We start from the raw sequence: 20,676 nt of genomic DNA on the forward strand, positions 1-20,676 counted from the left end.
CCGTTTGATAAAGTTATTTTATGATTTATCCATTTGAATGTTTTTTATAAGTTACTGTGAATATACAGATTCCTGTCTCTGAAATGATTAATTGTTATAGACTTTGTTTTAGTATCTAATGACACACTCTCTGTATTACTTATTACAGGGAATTTTGAAATACTTGATTTTTAAAAAATTTATGATATAATGTTTTATTATTAAATTTTAGCAAAAACTACTGGGGATTCCACTATTTAATTTCTGTGTCTAATGACTAGGCAGCCTTCCATTCCCACTAACAACAGAATGGCAACTGCCGTCTGCTTCATTGCACCCTTCTGTTACAGTGCTGCCGTCCTCTACATCTGCTCAAGGCAGACAACAGGACTTGGGTGTGAAATGCTTCAATTTTTAAAGCTTCCCTGTTCTGTAAAGTCCTGAGCATTCTGTTGCGCAGTGGTTCAGTGTCATCAATCAGTGTTTAGGGTGCATTTGTAGCTGCAGTCATGAGCTCACATCTTTAACAAACTTAAAATTAATCATATCCGTTCCATGTTTCAGGAGTTTGAATGCGGGGTGCAGTTTGAGGGCTCCGAAAATTCCAAACAAGAATGGTCCTTCACGTTATATGACTTTGACGGGCATGGCAGAATCACTAAGGAGGTAGGTACAATGAAAATATCTTCTTTTGCCTTGATTCACGATCCAAGTGAACTCCCTCTCCCACCGTCAATGGTGAGTCTTTGTACATGTCAGATGCTTTCTTGTCTTGGTGATAATACTATGCAATTTGAGTTTTGAAATCTAGACGATTGTTGGATCATATATCAGGATCTGACAAATTTCTCAGTACTATGATGTGACAGGGAAGCCCCGTAGGTTAGGCATTTATTTGTCATGATGGAGGCCCAGGTTCAATTCCAAACATGGATACAATGTGTGATGCTTGTGTCTGTTGTACAAAAATATGATATTGGTGGAGTATTGCAGAAACATGCCTGAAACAATATGTATTCAAGATCTCACCCACTCAAAGAACCACACTTTTCCAAAGGAGGTCCACCATTCTGCTATTTCAAGGGCAGATTATCACAAGTCTCCGAGAGAATTATCATCAATTCCCTGCAAATCACCTTTTCTAGATTGTTTGATTAAAGAATGTGTGACCACTTTAAAAATATGAAGTGTTCATTTATTCATTCATGCCTATTATAAGGATGCAGTAAGTATATATATCCATGGATATTTCAATAGGGGTGGTGGGGTAGCCTAGTGGTTAAAGTGTTTGCTTGTCATGCTGAAGACCTGGGTTCAATTCCCCACATGGGTACAATGTGTGAAGCCCATTTCTGGTGTCCCCTGTTCTGATATTGCTGGAATATTGTTAAAAGCAGAGTAAAGCCAAACTCAGTCACTACAATTTGGTAGATCCTTGCTGAGAGACCATGTGTTTCCCACATCTCATATTAAACATGACATTACTGTAAAATGACATTTTGTGTCAGAAAAAAGTTTAAGCGGACAAAAACACAACTTAAGTAAACTAATCTTTTTTTAAAGTAGTTCTTTTAAAACTTTTGAGATGATTAAATGTATGTTTTTTAAACTGTACCATTAGGCAGCATTCAGATCTAAACTTACTATCGAGAGTAGAGTTTCAAAGATGGATTGTTTTATTAATTTGATATAGAAATGAGAACATTTTTCATTATGACGCTGAAGCATTACTGAGGTCTTTATAGACCTCGAAGCATGCTCAGGTTTACTTGCTCATAGCTAGTGATATCCAAAATTATATTTGTTTTTTAGTGTCTTGTTTCCAGTAGTTCAAAGATACATCAAATGTCAACAAACTGTGATAAATAAAAAAAATAATTTTTTTTTGTACAGTCAATCTCACACATTTATTGTTATTTTCGATAATATGACCCTTCCCTTTGTAATGTTAGAAATGTTTTCCATTGAGCTTTTTTAGGAAACATATCTTCCTGTTTTTATTATCATTGTCATGTTTATATCTAAGAAAGTCTTTGAGATCAAAGTAATGTATGTTACACCATGTATGATCTTTTAATACAATGATTGTTTCCAATATTTGCTATAAGACATAAAAGATCAAAGAATAAAATCTACTTTGTATTCACATATTGTTTGATAGACAAAAAGCAGTAGCCTCATCCAGACAGGCGGAATACAGACTCCTTCACATCAAAAATAATAAAGTACAATACATAGAATGGGTTACAAGTAATTCTTCTAGCCAGGAAGGACTTAATTGTCATCCTGTAAGCTTTCATCCAAATACTATGTTGGGGAATGCTGTAAACGAGTTTGTCTGATAACGAGCTTCATAAAGACAGCTTTACCCAAGAGAGAATAATATCAAAGGATGGCTTGTGCTAGAACTTTCTCCAGATAATGTGTCTTCATATCAAATTTGGCGTAGCTGATCATTCCTATTTGAGTATAAGGGATACTGATAGGAAGCAAATTACAGTGTAAACCTCAAGGGTTTGTTAGTGTTGGTACTGGCCGGAGGATCTCCTGTAGTCATCTATATTACGGAGGGATTCATCAGCCTTGAGATCATGTTGGTGATGTCGGACTGTGGAAGTAGAAATTTTCAATGTCATATAGTGGCAGTCGGGACTAATCAAGTCAGTGTTCGTTACAGAAATCTAATTCAAACATATTCGACTTAACTTGAAAGGGACTGGTAAACTAGTCTAACTGGCTTGCATAAATATCTCTCCCTGTTACATGATTAGGTTACAGTAGCCATCAGAACTTTAAGGTCAAACAACAATACAAATTATGTTGTAGAAGGAAAGCTCTTATTACCAAGACCACTGTCATTTTCATATAAGACAGTTATTTATCATCCCAAAGTGTGTTCCACAGGAGATATTGCTCGTGTGAGATCAAACAATATCTCCTAGTCAAGTGGCAGAATGTTGTTCAGAGATGTACATTTCTCACTATAACCTATAAAGAGTGTATTTTAATGAGAAATGGAATCTCACCCTTGTGTCTTCTGATGTCAAATGTATCAACACTCATTGATAAATGTAAAAATATCCATGGCAGCCACAGATATATTTATAACTTCATCAACTAGTTATGATATATTTGATATCAAAAGTGACTAGGGTGAGATTCTCTATATTAACCAATTAACCAATGCACAAACTACCAGAATTTTCTGTGAAATTGTGGATGGACAAAAGTTATGATGACGTACCTTGTTATGTTCTAGTTTACCATATAATTCTTATTTGAAATATAACACCTTTGTACATTACTATTGATTTAACTGATCCTTTCATATGACTATAATTAATGCTGTAGTGAAAGAATTGTTAAACTACATCTGAAATTTGAAAAATAGAAACTTTTAGAAATTCTCAAATTTATAAAATTTAGTTGCCCTGAATTTGCCTGCCAGAGAGACATAGTTATGGATTCAAGGTAAACTCGGTTAGTTTTTTATTCGACCAGACCAATGTTATTTCTTGTTTTAAAGATGTGCTGGTTGTATTTTTTTTGAGAAGCTTAGAAAAATATACATTAGATTTTCCCAGCTCAAGAAATAAAATTCTAATGTTTTCAGAGACCCAAATGTAAAATGTTTGATTGCTTTTTGTCCCGTATTAGCTTCATTAAGTGCAAAAAGGAAAATAAAAGAATATTAATTGGACAACACAGTGACATTTTTATTTCTTTTTTCCCTCCTGTCTGTAGGTTTTCTAAAGACAAAATTCCATAAAACAAGAAATAAAATTGGTCAGGCCTTAGTTTTAAAAACCAGTCAGTACCATTTCCACAGAGAAATTGTATTGCAAGAGTGTGATCAGTGTCCAATACAGCATCATGGTTAAGATAAAAATATCAAGATCAAAATATGTTACCCCACCTTAATGTAGATGAGGATTAAGTCATTGTTAAGACGATGTAGGACAAGTTTCTGATGGTAAACCTTTCTTGAGAGCTGTGAACATTGTGTTATTGCCCCTGAAATTGTCGAGCTGGATAAAGTCCAAAATGAGCCATGTACTAGATATGTTAATCTGACTTAATGTAGATTAGGATTAAGTCATTATTAAGATGACTAAGGAACAAAGAGAAGTTTGTTGTGGTATAACAGCATGTGGACGTCACTACAAATGGACAGCTTCATTCACGTCTGCTGCAAATTGTGTGGAAACATTGACTGGATAAACTGGTTACTTTTCTGTCAAATAGAAATGAGGCATGCTGGAAGGTATCTCTCCTGCGATCACAAAGTCTGACTTTGTTATACCCCTTATCGTCTCTGTCTCTTTGCAGTGCTCCAAATAACCCTAAATTACCCTCAAAATGGACTGTAAATATGTTCTTTGGCTGCACCAAATCGCCTCGTCTGCTGCCATTTGTGTTTGAAGTAAGAGACCTCTGTTGTCAGTTGGCACTCATGCTTACCAAGTTAAAACTGATATATTACAGGATTTTGCTTTTAGACAAGCAGATCAGGAATCGGATATTGACTGAATAGAGTATAAACTCTTGGGATCTAAAATTTAAGCTAGTGTTTCACAGAATTCGGGTTGTGTAATTGGTATGTTCTGAAATTGTAAATGTCCAGATGGAATGGCAAGATTTAAGGATTGAAATGACGGATTAGTAGGGAGAATGGTCCCAGTTACATTCATACTGGAACCAATGCATTTGGCTGGATTCTTGTGGGCAACAAATAGTCGTGGTGATTGTATAGCCACAAATTGGTTCACAAATAATACAAGAGTTTGAAACTGTGGATGAAACTAATGTGTATGGGTATAGTATACAAACAATATTTGAAGTAGTTATGAAAATAAATTTCTTTGTGTCAAATATTTTCACATATTTCCACATATGTAAAATCCAGTGAACAGATTTAATTTTCCAACATATATTTTTCAAAATAAGACAAAATATTTTTAAACAAATCATGCAACACCAATTTTGAATCAAGTCTTCATATTTATTCTATAGGCCTTATTGATATTAGTCATAGTAAAAGTAGTATTTGTAATTATAGAATTAAATTAATGGCAGATTTGAATTTCCATTTTGTTTGTTGGTCACACAAGAAGGAATAGATCCTAGACTTTAATAATTATCAATACTTAAACCTAAATAAGGACTTACAATTTCATTAGTATTTGTAATGTGTCTTATTAAATCTTGTGTCTTAGCCTTATGTATCAAGACAAACCTCTTGCTGCCATCCACTGACTGAGTGTATCTCATGTCCCTAAAACACGTTATTTTCCCCAAAGCCTACCCCTCCCTGCAATGCTGAAGACATGAATGAAGCCAGTCTAAATTTCCTCTGGAGCTCCTTTTCCAAAATGATATATATTGAGAGACTAAGTGTTTGTTCATCCACTTGTTTAAAACTGGTTTCTTTGGCCATGGTTGAGCAAGTAGTAAGTTGGGTTTTATGTCGCTATTAAAAATTTTCCAACAATATCACAGTGAGTGACACCAGAAATGGGCTTCACTCATTGTACCAATTTTGGGAATCGGACCTGGGTCTTTAGCATTATGAACATACACCTTAATACTGGGCTACACCACTGCCCTGGGACAGGTTGAGTGTATACAAGATGCCATTTTTTATCGATCCTTTGTAGTAATGTGGTACGACAGACAATAAAATAGAAATTTGGAATATATGTGTAACATTTGTCAAGCAATAACTGAAAGAGACATAAGATTATCAAATGTAATTGATTCTGGCACAGAGTAAGTGAGTAATGCATTGAAAGTGTTAATCAGATTATCAGTCAATCAGCATATGGCTGTCTGTCAACAGCAACATATAGGAAAACAAATACAATTTCCAAGTGCAGTAGGGAACGGGTCTCCTCTCTGGCCTGTGAGATGTCTAGGGTCAGGTTGTATGTCTCAACCAGTGGGTTGTGTGTGGAAGGTTAGGCTAAGTCCAACTGTTATCACATGTACAGTGATGAACATCAACACTATCAAATACCATGTATTCCCTGATGTGCCTCTTCTCACATCTGATTGGCTGGGAGACAGGATGAGGGAATCATGGGAGCTGACTGGTCATCCACTCTTGGGGCCTTGATAAGGAGGAATATGTAGGGGATGGGGCTATGGTTTGATTTGTTTGTTTTTGGTTTGGTCTGATTTGTTTGTTGGTTGGTTGGTCTTTTGGAGTAGAAGGGCGTTGTTACAGGAAAAGATTTAGGGTATACTATTAGATACAACAGGTACTTGGAATGTAATTGTCTTTACTTGATTAGCGTTTAATATGAATGCATATTCATATGCCATTTAGATAGTGGTCAAATGTAATATGTTATATTTGCAAATTAAGTTTCTAAGTGAAACACAGATTATAGTACTTTTGGGGGGTGAGTCTCATTCAGGATTCGAACTCACACCCTGTGAGCCATCACCTAATCTCCAACACACAAAGTCAGCCACCAAACCCACTGAACCACCGCGACTTCCACACTGTAGTCATTAGAAAACTGACTCTGAAGGTGTGAGTTCAAATCCCTGATGGAACCCCAACATAAGAGTGCTTACCTTTAGAGGTGACTACCAGAAGTAGGTGATAGATGACTTGGTTAGATGTCACTGGTTTCCATATGTATGGACTGATGTTCATAGTTCAGTCACTTGATAGCCTGGCCCAGATTTGATTAGATAAAGATGACTCTCACATTGCTGAAATATTGCTTAGAAACACTGTAAACAAACAACATCATCAGCCGAGTACATCTCCCCAAAACCTCTGGTTAATTGCAGTATTCAGTGAAGGTCAGAAATCACAACCAATTGTGAACAGTCACTTTTGAAAATATTTGTGTTCACCATCTAAGGAAAATCATTCAATCAGGTATTGCCTGGCAGATGATAGTTCCGTAACGATGCATCAAACTATCAATAGATTGCAATTGTGGAGTCTCTGACAACAATTAATGGATATTAGAAACGAAGAGCCATCATCACATCAATAGTAGTGTGATAGTTGATCCTTTAGTAATCGACTTCCAGTAATAAATGCTCAATCCAAGTGGGTATTTGGATGGTTATTTATTGTTATCAAATATTTATGTTGCTTTGTATATTTTTATGGAGTTTTTTTTTTGTTTTTTGGTTTGGGTGCAGAATTGCATCTTCATTAAGTTTTAACTGTTAACTTGATCTGGGTTCCAGATGTTGTGACATTTATTTAAAAAAATGAAAATATTTCAGCTTGTTTTCATATAAAAAATACATTCATTTTGGGAAATGACTTAAAATGAGACAATATAAATAGACTATCATTATCACAATAGTTGTTTTTCCATCAATAGTCACCCCTAGTAGATGATATTAGTATTGATATTTGTACGCATCAGACAACAAAACAATGATGGTCAGAGTCCACAAGATGTTTCGTTACCATTCATCCCACCACCTCATCAGGGCCCTTTCAGCTGTGTGTATTCATGTACCTTGATGATATGTGAGAGCTATCTGTAAGGGAAGGTGATGAAAGACATGCTCCCATCTTCCCCATTAACTTCTCACCTTGCCTGATGTCTAGCACATATGGAAATATAGTTAACTTCATGTTTCAAGAAGTCCATACACAACTAACAGAAGCAGTCCAGACACATGGCAGTTAAAGCCTCACATATGAGGTGTTATAAGCGTGTGTTATATTGATGTTTACAGGTCATGGATCTACTGATGTATGTAAATACTAAAGTTATGGTGATGTCTGACAAAAACTGTTTCACTTTAATCATCAGTTTTGGTTTGAAGTGTTCAGTACCAATTTTGTCTTTAATCATTTGAAGTTAAACGGTACTTGGCCATCTGTTTGAGTCTTTCACCTATGGTCTTGAATAGCGTTATGTACGAGGATGCTGTCCTTGTGTCCTGTCCAAAGAAATGAATATAAGTTATATAGTTATGATATTATTATGAAATTAATAAGGGAACACATGAAAGTACAAGTGTTCCTTTATTCTTTTCCAGGTTTCTTCACAAGGTATATATTACTCAGTGGGTGAAACTTTGGACATAAATAAGGAATAAATAAGGAACACTATGGTACTCTCATGTGTTTCCTTATTTGTTTCCATGAGTATATATGCTGTACATTTGACCTGAGTCATCATTTGTCAAGAGCTGTATCCTTATGAGAACTGATAGTATAGATCATCCAGAAGACAGTTAAAACTTTCTCTATGCATTGTCTTATTTCACCATATTTTTTGCAGGATCTAGCCAGTTTACTCAAAGCTCTGTATGATGCAGTGGGATCATCGATCAAGTTGCCGCCAAATGGTACAAAGACACTAAAGCTACGTCTGACAGTCGGTCAAGATAATACTCAGATTCAGGTCCAGAGGGCCTCCCCAACAAAGGGAAAGGAGAACGGAAAATCAAAAGAAAGTAAAACCAAAGACTCAATCAGAATCAAAGAATTGTCGAAACTGAATAACTTTATGCAGCCAGGTTCTGCAAAAGTGAACAATGAGACTCAGAGTGCAGCAGCAGTAACTGGAACAAAGACTACGACAACTACGACGACGACGACTCGCAACCAGTTGAGTCTGGAGGATCAACAGCAGTTGGTGGAGCTGGTACAGGAAAACATGGAGAGGAACCACATTAAACAGCTCAGGTATGTTTCGATCTAATCCATAAGGATCACATCAAACTGTTACCCACGTTCAATGACATAAGGGATATCACATGGTTGGTTGTATCTCCTCTAGCAGGATACTAAAGGGACCATATGATCAGATGGATCACGTCAGTCAATTCCCCTAGTTCAGTGATACAAGGGTATCATGTTATCAGTAGTATCACATCAAAGGGCTTGCATGAGCAGTAGGATCACATGAAATATGATCATCATAAACAGTGTCATGGGGTCACATCCAAACATTCTCTTCTTGTCTCATTCAGGACAGAAAAGAGATCAGATGATGAGTAGGATCACATAAGAATGTTCACGTACATCAAACACTGCAAAATTAATAGAATCATATGATCATTAAGATCACATCAGACAATTCACATGTGTCCCACTTGTGGTAGTAGGTGATCGTGGCATCAGCTGGATCATAAGACTTAGCTGATGCATGTCACACATAGTGAGAACAATCACTGGCTTCTCGTAATTATTCTGGAATGTGTCACATAGAGCGCATATTATTCTGATCACATCAAACATCAGAACAGGCGATAATTGTCACGTGGCTTGCTTTGAATCTCGTCATTATCCATGGCAGGTTTAATCAAGCAACACATGTTCACATATCTGTGACAAGTATCAGTCACACGATCATATATGAGTGAGGGTCATAGACTGGAAGAATTATGTAAGTAACAATGTCACTTGTTCACACGATGTGTGATGAAAGTTTGTCACTTGTTCTGTTATGAAAGAAAGTGAATAACTACAAGAGTTAGATTAATTAGTAATGATGCCTGTGGTTGTGGGATATATATGTCAGGTATATTGTGTGGATAATAAGAAATCAGATATCGGTGGAGACACACAGGTAACGCGATCAGTATCAGGTTTTGGAGAGACACAAAGCTGTGAGTCTGTTTTGTCACCTGTCATGTGATTCCTGATGTCCCAGGATGGGTACTCTGCATTTCCGTTTTGAGTCAGGGAGGTTGTATGAAGTGGTTCAACTCATCAAGTTGTAGCTACAAATTCATAACCAATCTTGTGCTCTGGACAGAGAAGTATGGATTTCTGCCTTAATCTGCATGTATTACTGTGTCTTGCTATGCAACTTGTTTCATTGGTTTAGTTCTGTTCAAACTATTGTGTTAAGGAGGTAAGTTCTCAAGTCATGGGTGATGTTTCATGCATTTCCTTGACTGTTGATACTATAGGTTCATCAGTACTTATTTGCTGGTTTTGGTGGAGTAGCCTAGTGGTTCAGGTAGTTGCTCGTCACACCAAAGACCCAGGTTCAGTTCTCCACATAGGTACTATGTGTGAAGGCCATTTCTGATGCACCTTGCCTTGGTACTGCTGGAATATTGCTAAAAACAGTGTACAGCTAAACTCACTCAGCTATTTTCTGTCATGGATATTGCCAGCATAAGTCTGTATGTTAATCAGACTTGGTAGCAAAACTTACCGGCTGAAAGTCGAACAGACATACTCATTCAATATACAAGTTTGCCCACACATCTGTATTTAGTCAACACTACCTCAGATGACTGTGCAACTATCCAGGAAAGATCACCCTTGTGGAAATGTGTTGGAGTTATCACCCCTTCTTCCCGATGGCCATCACAGTCTGTATCACCAGTAGTGATCTGTCTCTGTTATTCCAGTGTGTCCAATAGAAAGGTCAGTGCGTAGAAGCCTATGGTCATACTGACTGCGTTGTCAATCCGCTTTATATTCAAAAGATACTTTATTGCTAACAGATATTTAGGAACACACGCTACAAGATATATTGAAGAAATGTTGTCTTTTATATGAAATTTGATAATTCTAACCTAGAAATCATTATAAAATGAAAAATAGAAGTTCATCTGAAAAAAGACATTAATGATCCAAAATTTACACATCAATTTAATTATGATATCAAATATATAAACATGCTACATAAGACTGATGTACAACAAAGAACATTTTTGGAGAAGAGCCAAGTCAACTCCGATGTATTCGTCCTTTAAGAGCCAACATGAACACGAATACAGGGGTCTGACACACGCTGTTAGTTTCATTGTTGAACATCGTTGTTTGGTCTTGTTAGTGATGCTAGACATGGCCACATCGGAAGGGGGCTAACAAACTTCGCTCATTAGGCTTGGCTGCTAATGAGGCAGTGCTTTTGCAGATGCTGCTACACTGCCCCCTGGAGGATTGAGCAGGTCAGACGAGACTGTGATGTAATCAGGCTATAGAACAGGCAATTCCTAGCATGAGAGACCGGCACAGCATTGATTTTAGTTTAGATTGAAGTTGAAATTTAAAAATCTAATCATTTGATTTTATCATCTGAGGGGTGAACCTAATTCAGACACATTTCCTGAAATATTAATATCATAGATTTATCAATACTCATTGTAAGGGCCATGAATATTTAACAGTCATTCAAAACCATTCCATTCAAGGACATTAAACATTAAAAAGTCAAATGAAAGACAAAAATGGTAATTCAGAACCTTAAAAATTTATTTTTGAAGAAAGGTTTGTAAGAGGAAGAGGATAACATAGAACATTAAAGTGGATTTTTTGTGCCAAGCTGAAGTTAAGTAATCCTATATGATTGTTTGTTTCCATGGTAATAGCATATGGAATATATGTATAGCTTCAGCCATGTGTGTATGACGTGTGTCACACATCCATATGGTTATGACGTAACAGCTTATATCACATATGTTTCTTGGTGATAATGTCTGTATCACATGTCAGCTCATACAGCAACTCCTGCCTCAGTTTTCCATCTGTTGTAAGATACAGACAACAGTGCGATCATGCAATATATACATTAACTCATTGGATGAAACGATAAGTCAATGCACTGATGGAGTGCATGCACTGATGCATTTCAAGTTTTAATGCGATTATGATCTAAACAACTTTTTTTATATACATGCTGAAGTTAAGAACTTTTACTTTTTCAGTGACCCTAAGCATTTTACTAAGTCACATGTTGAAAAATGTTTTTAATTAATTAGCACTTCAAGTTCATAACTACAAATAGCCATAACCAACATATTTTTACATAAGCTTTTCCTCTCAAACTTGCCATAAACCTGTGAAGATCGGCTTAGAATTAATCATCAGTAGCCCATGCTTGTTGTGAAAGGTTACAAATAGAATCAGGCTGTTTGACTCACTGACTTGTTTGACATGTCATTGTATCCCAATTGTCTAGATCGATGCTCATGTAGTAGATCACTGAATTGCATGATTAAGATTCAACTATTTACAGACAACCACCATATAGCTGGAATATTGTTGAGTTCAGTGTAAAATTAAACTCACTCAAACCAGCTCTGAAATACTCACAATCTCGGACTTTATAAATAATTTCAAAATATGCTCATTATATCATATCATAACTGATATATCATGATAAATATTGTAATGACCAACATATTGTTTCACTTCTGTTCTAAGTGGATCCAACTCAGGAATCCTCAGTTTCTCACTTGGCTGGTGGTATTGTTTTGACTTGGTGGCATCAATGGTATGTCGGTCTGGCAGACATCTATCTTATCTGGTAGACATTAGTCATTGAAGTCAGCGTCCAGTTGGCACTGACCTTTGGTCAACTTATTGGTTTTGTAGTGAAATACGAGCTATGGTATATCTTACCTAGGAGTTATGCCGGGGAAATACGAGCTATATCTGACTAGGGAATGTGAAGAAGATACCAAGGTAATGGTGGGGAGAGTGTGTCGGTACTGCCACATCTTCATATGAGGGGAGGGGGTGTGGTAGCTGAGGGAGGGGCTGTAGGAATTAGTTCCATACTGTCACAGTGATATAAGTAATTAAATGAGGATCAGATAACCCATACAACATTGGTGACATTTAAACATAACAGCTTAGTGATTAATTGTATCTATATAAATAACATGGTCATTTATTTTAATCTTAACTAATTCAGTATATATTTTACATGTTTTCCTTTACAATGGGCAAAAAAGCAGGAAACAGAATCATATATTGGTCAAAACAGGTTAGGGATATTGGTATTTTTATCGCTGATTTTTTATCAGTATGTCAATGGAAATATACATCATTATTCATTATTTCAAAGTGTGCAAATATCCTTAAATATTTTTGCCTTTTGTCCAGTGTATATTACTACTTCAAATAACAGCATAAATTGTTTCCATTTTTAATATTGATATACACATGCACAGCTTGCCTATGAATCAGGAAATATTTTGCATCTATATTTTGAAAATATTGTCTCAAGGAATAAATATTTTTCTGCTCGGATACCTCAGTAAGGTATTGTTGTTTCAATGTTTTCTCAGGCGTGTTGATGTTGGAGGGTACAGGCAGACTGCCAACAGATGCAGGCACTGATCAGATAAGACTGATTGAAACTATGGTTCTGATTATAATATTTCCCTGTGGTTAAGGAAACATGTTAAGGGAGGAATTCCCAGGTATGCAGCCCCTAGGGTGTAGGCTTGTTGATCAAAGACAGGAAGATCATGGGTAAACATGGGAGGGGTGGGGGTGGGAGGGAGAGGCAGGTGGAGGAGCCTGGAATGTTCTCAGGGGGTAGGGATTGCAGGAGAGGGCTGGAGGTAGTTCTCTGCAGTGTTAAAGCCCTAAACGAAGCAAGTCTAGATTTCCCATGGTTCAGATCATCCTGGGGCTCCTTTTCAGTTTAAATAGGTTTACTTGCTACTATCAAAATTTTATATATTCAGAGACTAAACATTAGTGTATGGGTAGTATGAAGGGATCAGATGGCAACAGTGTGAAGGGCATGGTGGACAGAAGGGTTGTCATGGAGGGGCTTGGGGAGAGGATAGTGTCCGAGGTGAGGGGTGAGAGTAAGGTTGTTTCGGAGTTTGGGTTATTGAGGAATGTGGATGTTAGCACAGGACAGGGTAGTGTCCGAGAGGAAGGGTGGGAATGTGATAGGCAGGTGAAAATGCAAAGGATTATAGAATAAGTGGTAGGGGAATAACAGGATTGCTTGTATATGAAGGGTTGGGTTGAATATGTGGTAGGGGAATAGCAGAATTGCTTGTATAGGAAGGGTAGGGTTGAATATGTGGTATAGGAATAACAGGACAAGCAAGGGTAGGATGTAGGGTGCTTGGCGAGGGGATTGGATGAGATAGTCTGTCATTCAGACACTGAAACATAAATAAGCAAAAAGTCAAGGCTAATTAAATCACAGTTGAAGACTTACACTAAGGTTTTGAAATACTTGTTTCTAGTCTAGATTTCATGTTTGAAGAGTCAGTCTGGTATCTTTTCATTAATTTTTGACCAACTGTTTCCAGAACTCCGGCAAATATTTCATTTCCAAAACATGTGAAGTCAAGGAGGGGCACTGGTGTAAAATACACTGGGGGAGAAGGTTCACTGGAGAATGCGAGGGCAGGTAGTCCAGGAGAATGTGGCAGACATGTTGGGACGTCTGCTCAACATGACCTGCTAAACCTAATGAGCATTCCTGCCTTATGTCTGTACCAATGCTACACATTTGTGGGGGAGGGGGATAGTTCAGGCCAGTGTTGTTGATGGGCTTAGGATGGTGCTGTTCCTCTTCACTGACAATCTGCACTTGTCCAAGTCTGCTGCCATCATGAGATAGGTCTTTCTTGTCAGTCAGCGTTCAGACTTCCGACAGAGAGGTCACACAGTTCTAGACTATGATCATTTCACTTGTTGGCTGTGAATTTTGCTTGTTTCCTCCACTGACTACTGACGTCTTGGTGCGGACTTACTTGCTCACTGAGAATGGGATCCTTGTACGTATGGACAGTTTGGTTTTTTGGTACTGTGGTAAATATGTTTTTTCATCTTATGCTTGTAAGAATGGTGAGGTGGCCGGATGGCTAGGGCATTCGTGCCTCACACCGAAGACACAGGTTCAATTCCCCACATTGGTACAATTTGTGAAGACTATTTCTGGTGTCTCCTGCTCTGATACTGCAGGATTATTGCTAAAAGCAGTGTAAAACCATACTCTGTCACTTTTATCATTGTATGTGTTTTTTTTTAGTCATCGTGCTTGTTGATATGATGTTAATATGTTGATGTTGCTTTTTCAGACGTCACCACAGCGACTGTCGTAACATGATGGATCATCAGCACCACCACAAGCGTCGTCACAGAAACCATTGCTCACATGAAGATCGACCAAAAGAGAGTCAGGATCGAAGAAACTACTACCTTGACCTCGCTGGCGTGGAGAACAATACATCAAAGTTTCAGAATAATCCTACCGTGCCCACAGCAGGTTCAGGTTTTGTGCAAACTGGCCACCACAGGTCAAGGTCACATGACGTGACCAAAAAATTTGACAATGTGAAGAGAGAATCTGAACGTTTAGCAAAACATTTAGAAGGTTCAAAACCTGACCATCCAAGGTCAAGGTCATTTGACCCCCAGGAAACAACGGCTGTATGTTCCCCGAAAGGACACTCGAAAAACCCCTCATCCCCTCACAAGCACAGCAGCAAGTTCCGACCAGTAAGTCTACCAGCACATGTGCCCGCTACAGTGTCACCTCACTACCATCGGCGCCATCGGCACCGAGAGAAGGATCACGGACTGGCAATGCAACAAGTAGCAGAGTGGATAGAACGGGAGCATGCATGGGAGATGGAGGGAGAGCATGTGATGGTGCAGCGTCATGAACATCACCATATACATGAGCATCACCACCATCATCACTACCATCACTATTATGAAGCATGACAACCAACCCACCCACGGAAGAGAACATGCAACAGACTCAACAAAAATAAATATTTATTTTTTTTGTGCATTTAAGCACTGCCATATTGGCCAGTGAGATCTTCATAACGAGATCACATGCATTTCTTACTCCTTTTTCGTCACAATGCAACTAATGAGTCTCTGTACAAAAACTCTCTGCCAGTCCTCAATAGGGCAACATGAAATCCCATGATGCATTTGTGAAGAGACATCACTTCCTGTCTGGAACAGGGAAGACTTTTTGTGTTGTCAATATGACGTGGGTTACTGCCTTCTTGATTCTGATTGGCCGAAAGTGACCTTGACTTTGGCCACTGCTTGTGTTCTGGGCATGAGCAGAATGGCTCAATCTACCTCTTGCAAGATTATGTTTCTATTCTCGTTTGCTATCATTCACGCCAGTTGTACAGAAACCGGACATGTGAATACTGTACATTATGTATGTAGTCTATATTTATGCACTGAACTTCAGTATCAACTATACCTCGGCCTATTGCTAGTCAGGGTGTATATTTTTGGCCGAGATTGTTAATGAAAAATATGTTGTGTGAACAATGTGCATGTACAAAGGATCAACTTACTTCAATGTTTGTTTGGCCAATCCCCAGATGATATATTGTCAGCTGTTGTAAACTAATTACAAACATTCTGAGGCAAATCCAATTTTGTTGATTAACTTCAACAGATGTTTAATTGTCTTCAGAGTTTTCCTGCAAGGTTGATCATTTTGTTAAAATAAATTCTATTTATGATATTTGATGACCCTGTTTACGGCCATTAATGGTTTGAAGGCATAATCCAAATTGTTTTGTAATCATTTAGAAATACACCTTTCCATATTGGAGGCATCACAAGGTTATATTTGTTATGGCATATGTTCATACAGTACCTGAGTTGAAAATGCTATGTAACTGGATTGTGAAGTCTGTTTCAATCTCAAGAGGCCAGTCTGTGTTTTGTCCCAGTGATAACAAAGTTGGAACGAACTGGGCTTCATTTCTTAATCGTTTCATCCCATCGCAAGCGTTATGATAGTCATGTTTCTGCAGTTTTCACAAATGTTTCATCACCTTTGCTTCCTGAATGTAGACTGTTCAATCTCCTGTATCATATTGGGCCACTTCTAATTATTGTGTTTTCATCATTTTCTTTGTTAATTTAATCAGTTTCATATTTCCATAGTAACAAACACTATGTGTGAATGCTGTACTTCACTGTAATATTTGAAACAAACCTCTACAAGCCTGTAGTCACGTGTGTTGGAAATGAGATTATTTAAGTGAATATTTGAGAATTCCTGCTCAAAATTGTGTTTTCTGTGTGTCAGAAAACTGACTTCATTCAACAGGAATAGACAGCCCATTGAAACAAAGCACTTATTTTTCAATAAGTCCAGTATTCTATTCTTGAACATATCTCTTTTTAATTACTGTTAATTAATCAAAATTACTGATAATTAATCAAAATTAGTTATGGTTTAAAAGGAACATTGAAAAACAATTTCCTCTGATCCAGATTAGATTATGTCATTTCATTTTCACAAAATGGTAATCTGTCAGCATCTGTAACAATGGCTCTGATTGGCTGACTACTAAGTAGAGAATCAAAGTGCTGAATTTTGATTGGCTGTTGTTATGCCTGGTGTATGTTGTAACTTTTCCTCCAGGTTTGCAAGGTACATGTTTTGATGCTGTCGTATTGGCTCCAGACAGTCTTGTTGTAAGCACAGGATATCATTCTGTGTGTCAATGTAGATTCTCCATCCTCAACTCTTAGCATATTTCCTTCAAAAATTTTAAAAAACCCAACATATTTATATCCTTTTATGATGGCCACAAGAACAGAATAGCTCATGAAGTGTTTTGAAGTTTAAGAACTAATTAATCATTCATATGTTTATTTAGATTTTACGAAAACATACTCAGAAATCGAATTATTTAGTTGGAATATTTTGTATTTACGAAAATTCAAAGAATGTTTTCGATTAATGGCATCATGCTGTGAATTTTCACTATTCCTGATACTGTCATGCATCAAAAGTATTGTGACTGAGGTTGTTGATGCACAGTGTATAGAATTGATGATGGAAGATTCTGTGAGAGAGAGAGGGACCTCCTCTGCTTGTGTACTACAGACTGTGTATAATACCCTTGTACTCACAATCTACCAGAAAAAAATAAAAGGTTTTGTTGACATCCAATTCAGTGTTTACTTTTACAACATCTTACAAATGTGTAGCCTGGGCGGCTCATATGTAACAGTAAAATAACTATTCCACTTTCTTTATGGTGTAGTCAGAGAGTGAGTATGTTTTTGTGCCTGATACAGCGGTATTCCAGCAATAGTACAGCAGTGGACACCAGAAATATGCTTCACACATTTTGCAAATGTGGTGAATCCAAGCCAGGTCTCTGCTATACCTGGATGTAATATATAATTCGTCTATACAAGAGGATACTGGTTAAATCAACAGTCACCATACATGGATGTATTGCATAACGCATTTATACATCAGGATACTGGTTTATTCAATAATCGCTACACATGGATGTGTTGTATAACTCATCTGTACATCAGGATACTGGTTTAAATCAATAATCCATATACATAAGTGTATTGTATAACTTGTTTATGCATTGAGACACTGCTTAAATCAACAATCACTAAACGTGGATGTATTGCATAACTCATCTATACATTGAGACACTGCTTAAATCAACAATCACTATACATGAATGCATTCATAACTCCTCTGTACCTCAGGATACTGGTTAAATCAACAATCATTCATAGATGATTTTTAATATTCTGGTTAAATCAACAATCATTCTTCATAGATGCATTCATAACTTTTTTGTGTTCTGGTTAAATCAATAATCACTATACATGGATGTATTGTATTACTTGTTTAAAACAAAGGAATACTGGTTAAATCAACATTCACTATGCATGAATGTATTGTATAATTCGTCTATACATCGACATTCTAGTTATATCAATACTCCCTACACATGGGTGTATGCATAACTTGATTATATATCCGGAGTCAGGTCAAATCAACAATCACTATACATGGATGTATTGCATAACTCATTTATACATCAGGATTCTGGTGAAATCAATAATCACTATACATGGATGTATTACATAACTCGTCTATACATCGAGATTCTGGTTAAATCAATAATCACTATACATGGATGTATTGTATAACGCATTTTACATCAGGATACTGCTTAAATCAACAATCACTAAACATGGATGTGTTGCATAACTCGTCTATACATCGGGAGTCTGGCTAAATGAATAATAATCAGTAATCCCTAGCTCCGTGTACCCGTGTCGATACTGTGTCGTTATTTTAATGATAGATTGTTAAACAACCCCATAGAGTTGGTATGATGTTTTGATTATCATCAGCGTTCTATTGAGTATTTCATGTTTATTAGTTTTCGAGTTAGATTGCAACTCATCGGTCTGCTTTTGAGGCAAACGGACTATACCCATGTGAGGAATCGAACCTGTGTCTTGCGGTGACGTGGAAACGCTTTAACCGCTAGGCTACCCCATCGCCCCGTGTCTCATAACAAAGCTCCGCTTCACTACAATATTTTCTGACCAAAGTATGACGTTTGTGTGACAGACTGTTTTTCTTGATACCGGTCAGCACTTGTCCTTGACCCTTCCGGGCAATTCTAAACCTTTTAGCTCCATCTCCCAAAAGTGGAGAAAATATTCTGAATTTATTTCGCGAGGTAAGTCTCTGATAATATATTTAAAGCACGAAATCATGTTAAATTCTAAATTTCACGTGTCCTTTATCGCCCGTTTCTAATGTCACAAGCCTTACATCACCCGTTCGTAACCCCACACCCGGAACCCGCCTACATGATGTGTAGAAGGGGGTCATTGAGATGGCTGGAACGGTGAACAATGCGGTATCGACAATAGACATTAAAACTTATATCCTCGTTCCGTACATATGATTACGGAAACTGTCTGTACCTCAGCCTCTCAACCCACCTGATGCCGTCTTGCTACTTATAAAAATCTGACTTAGACACATGTCGCAAGAGGCGACTAACGGGATCGAGTGGTCAGGCTCGCTAATTTGGTTGACACCTATGTCATCGGTTCCCCACTGCGCTGATCGATGCTCATCACTGGATTGTCTGGTCCAGACTCGAATATTTTCAGACCTCCGTCATATAGCTGGAATATTGCTGAGTGCGGCGTAAAGCTTAACTCACTCATTCACTGTGGTGTTGGGGCTGGTGGGGTAGCCTAATGGTTAAAACGTTCGCTCGTCACGCTGAAGACCGTGGTTCTATTCCCCACGTAGGTACAATGTGTGAAGCCCATTTCTGGTGCACCCGTCCATGACATAGACTAATGCTTAGTCTCTGGTGATATAGAATTTTGATAGCAAGAAACAAACCGATACAATTTGAAAAGGAGCTCCAGGGAGACCAGAGATTCAGAACGCGAGGAAATCTAGACTTGATTCATGTACGGCTTTAATATTGCAGAGGGCTTGGCTCTAGGAAAAATAATGTGGTTCAGCGACTTGAGACAGACTTACCATAATATTGCTTGAATAATGCTTTGAGCGGTGTAAAACCACTCACTCACCCATTCACTCACTCACGGTATGGTTGCTTGCATCTGCCATAATTCTATATTCACAGAGAAGAACAGCAAGCCTGTCGTCGAAACAACTGCCTACTTGATCAAACCAACGTCTTTACCAAGGTGGCTATTGATGTGGGACTCATCTCTTAGACGTAGCACAGCAGACAAACACATGGAATACTTTGATGCTTTGAAACACACTCGCCAGAGAAAACTACCAATTCCTTCTTTCACTGCTTTATGGTAGTTCATTTGTTTTACAAACAGACTCTAATTTGGGAAACAGACGATTGCGAGATAACACTGGTGTCGAAGATGAGGCCCGACTCTTGGTCTCCGTGTTTGTTTATTAACCGACTCAAGTGAGTGATTGCAACAACCCATGTTGAATGTACAGCCGGCGGAAAATCACGACTACAGCAGGGAAGGTGTTTATCTACACGGCAAGACCCAATCAGACAAAGTTACTTCATACAACGTACTTGTTCTCAGTCTGCCGCTGTGATTGTCTTGTCGTATTTGTGAACGGGTTCAAATTTTATGTCTGGGAAGCGGTACGGCAGTCCTGTTCATGTTTGCTTTAGAGTGATACAGTGAATGTT

At 37.7% G+C, this 20,676-nt stretch overlaps 1 protein-coding gene across 4 annotated transcripts in view; it reads left to right on the plus strand.

The window, feature by feature from the left end:
• LOC137259061 (protein naked cuticle homolog 2-like) overlaps nucleotides 1–17,642 on the plus strand; it is a 117,201-nt gene extending 99,559 nt beyond the window's left edge. For all 4 annotated transcript variants that reach the window (XM_067796772.1, XM_067796773.1, XM_067796774.1 and 1 more), the window contains 3 exons: nucleotides 544–645; nucleotides 8,250–8,656; nucleotides 14,773–17,642. In XM_067796772.1, the coding sequence (XP_067652873.1) occupies nucleotides 544–645; nucleotides 8,250–8,656; nucleotides 14,773–15,421 (1,158 nt within the window). In that variant the 3' untranslated portion in view covers nucleotides 15,422–17,642. The remainder of the gene's footprint in view (nucleotides 1–543; nucleotides 646–8,249; nucleotides 8,657–14,772) is intronic.
• Nucleotides 17,643–20,676: the final 3,034 nt, after the last annotated feature.

The sequence above is a fragment of the Haliotis asinina genome, chromosome 12, assembly GCF_037392515.1.
Source record: "Haliotis asinina isolate JCU_RB_2024 chromosome 12, JCU_Hal_asi_v2, whole genome shotgun sequence".
Classification (NCBI taxonomy): Eukaryota; Metazoa; Mollusca; class Gastropoda; order Lepetellida; family Haliotidae; genus Haliotis; species Haliotis asinina.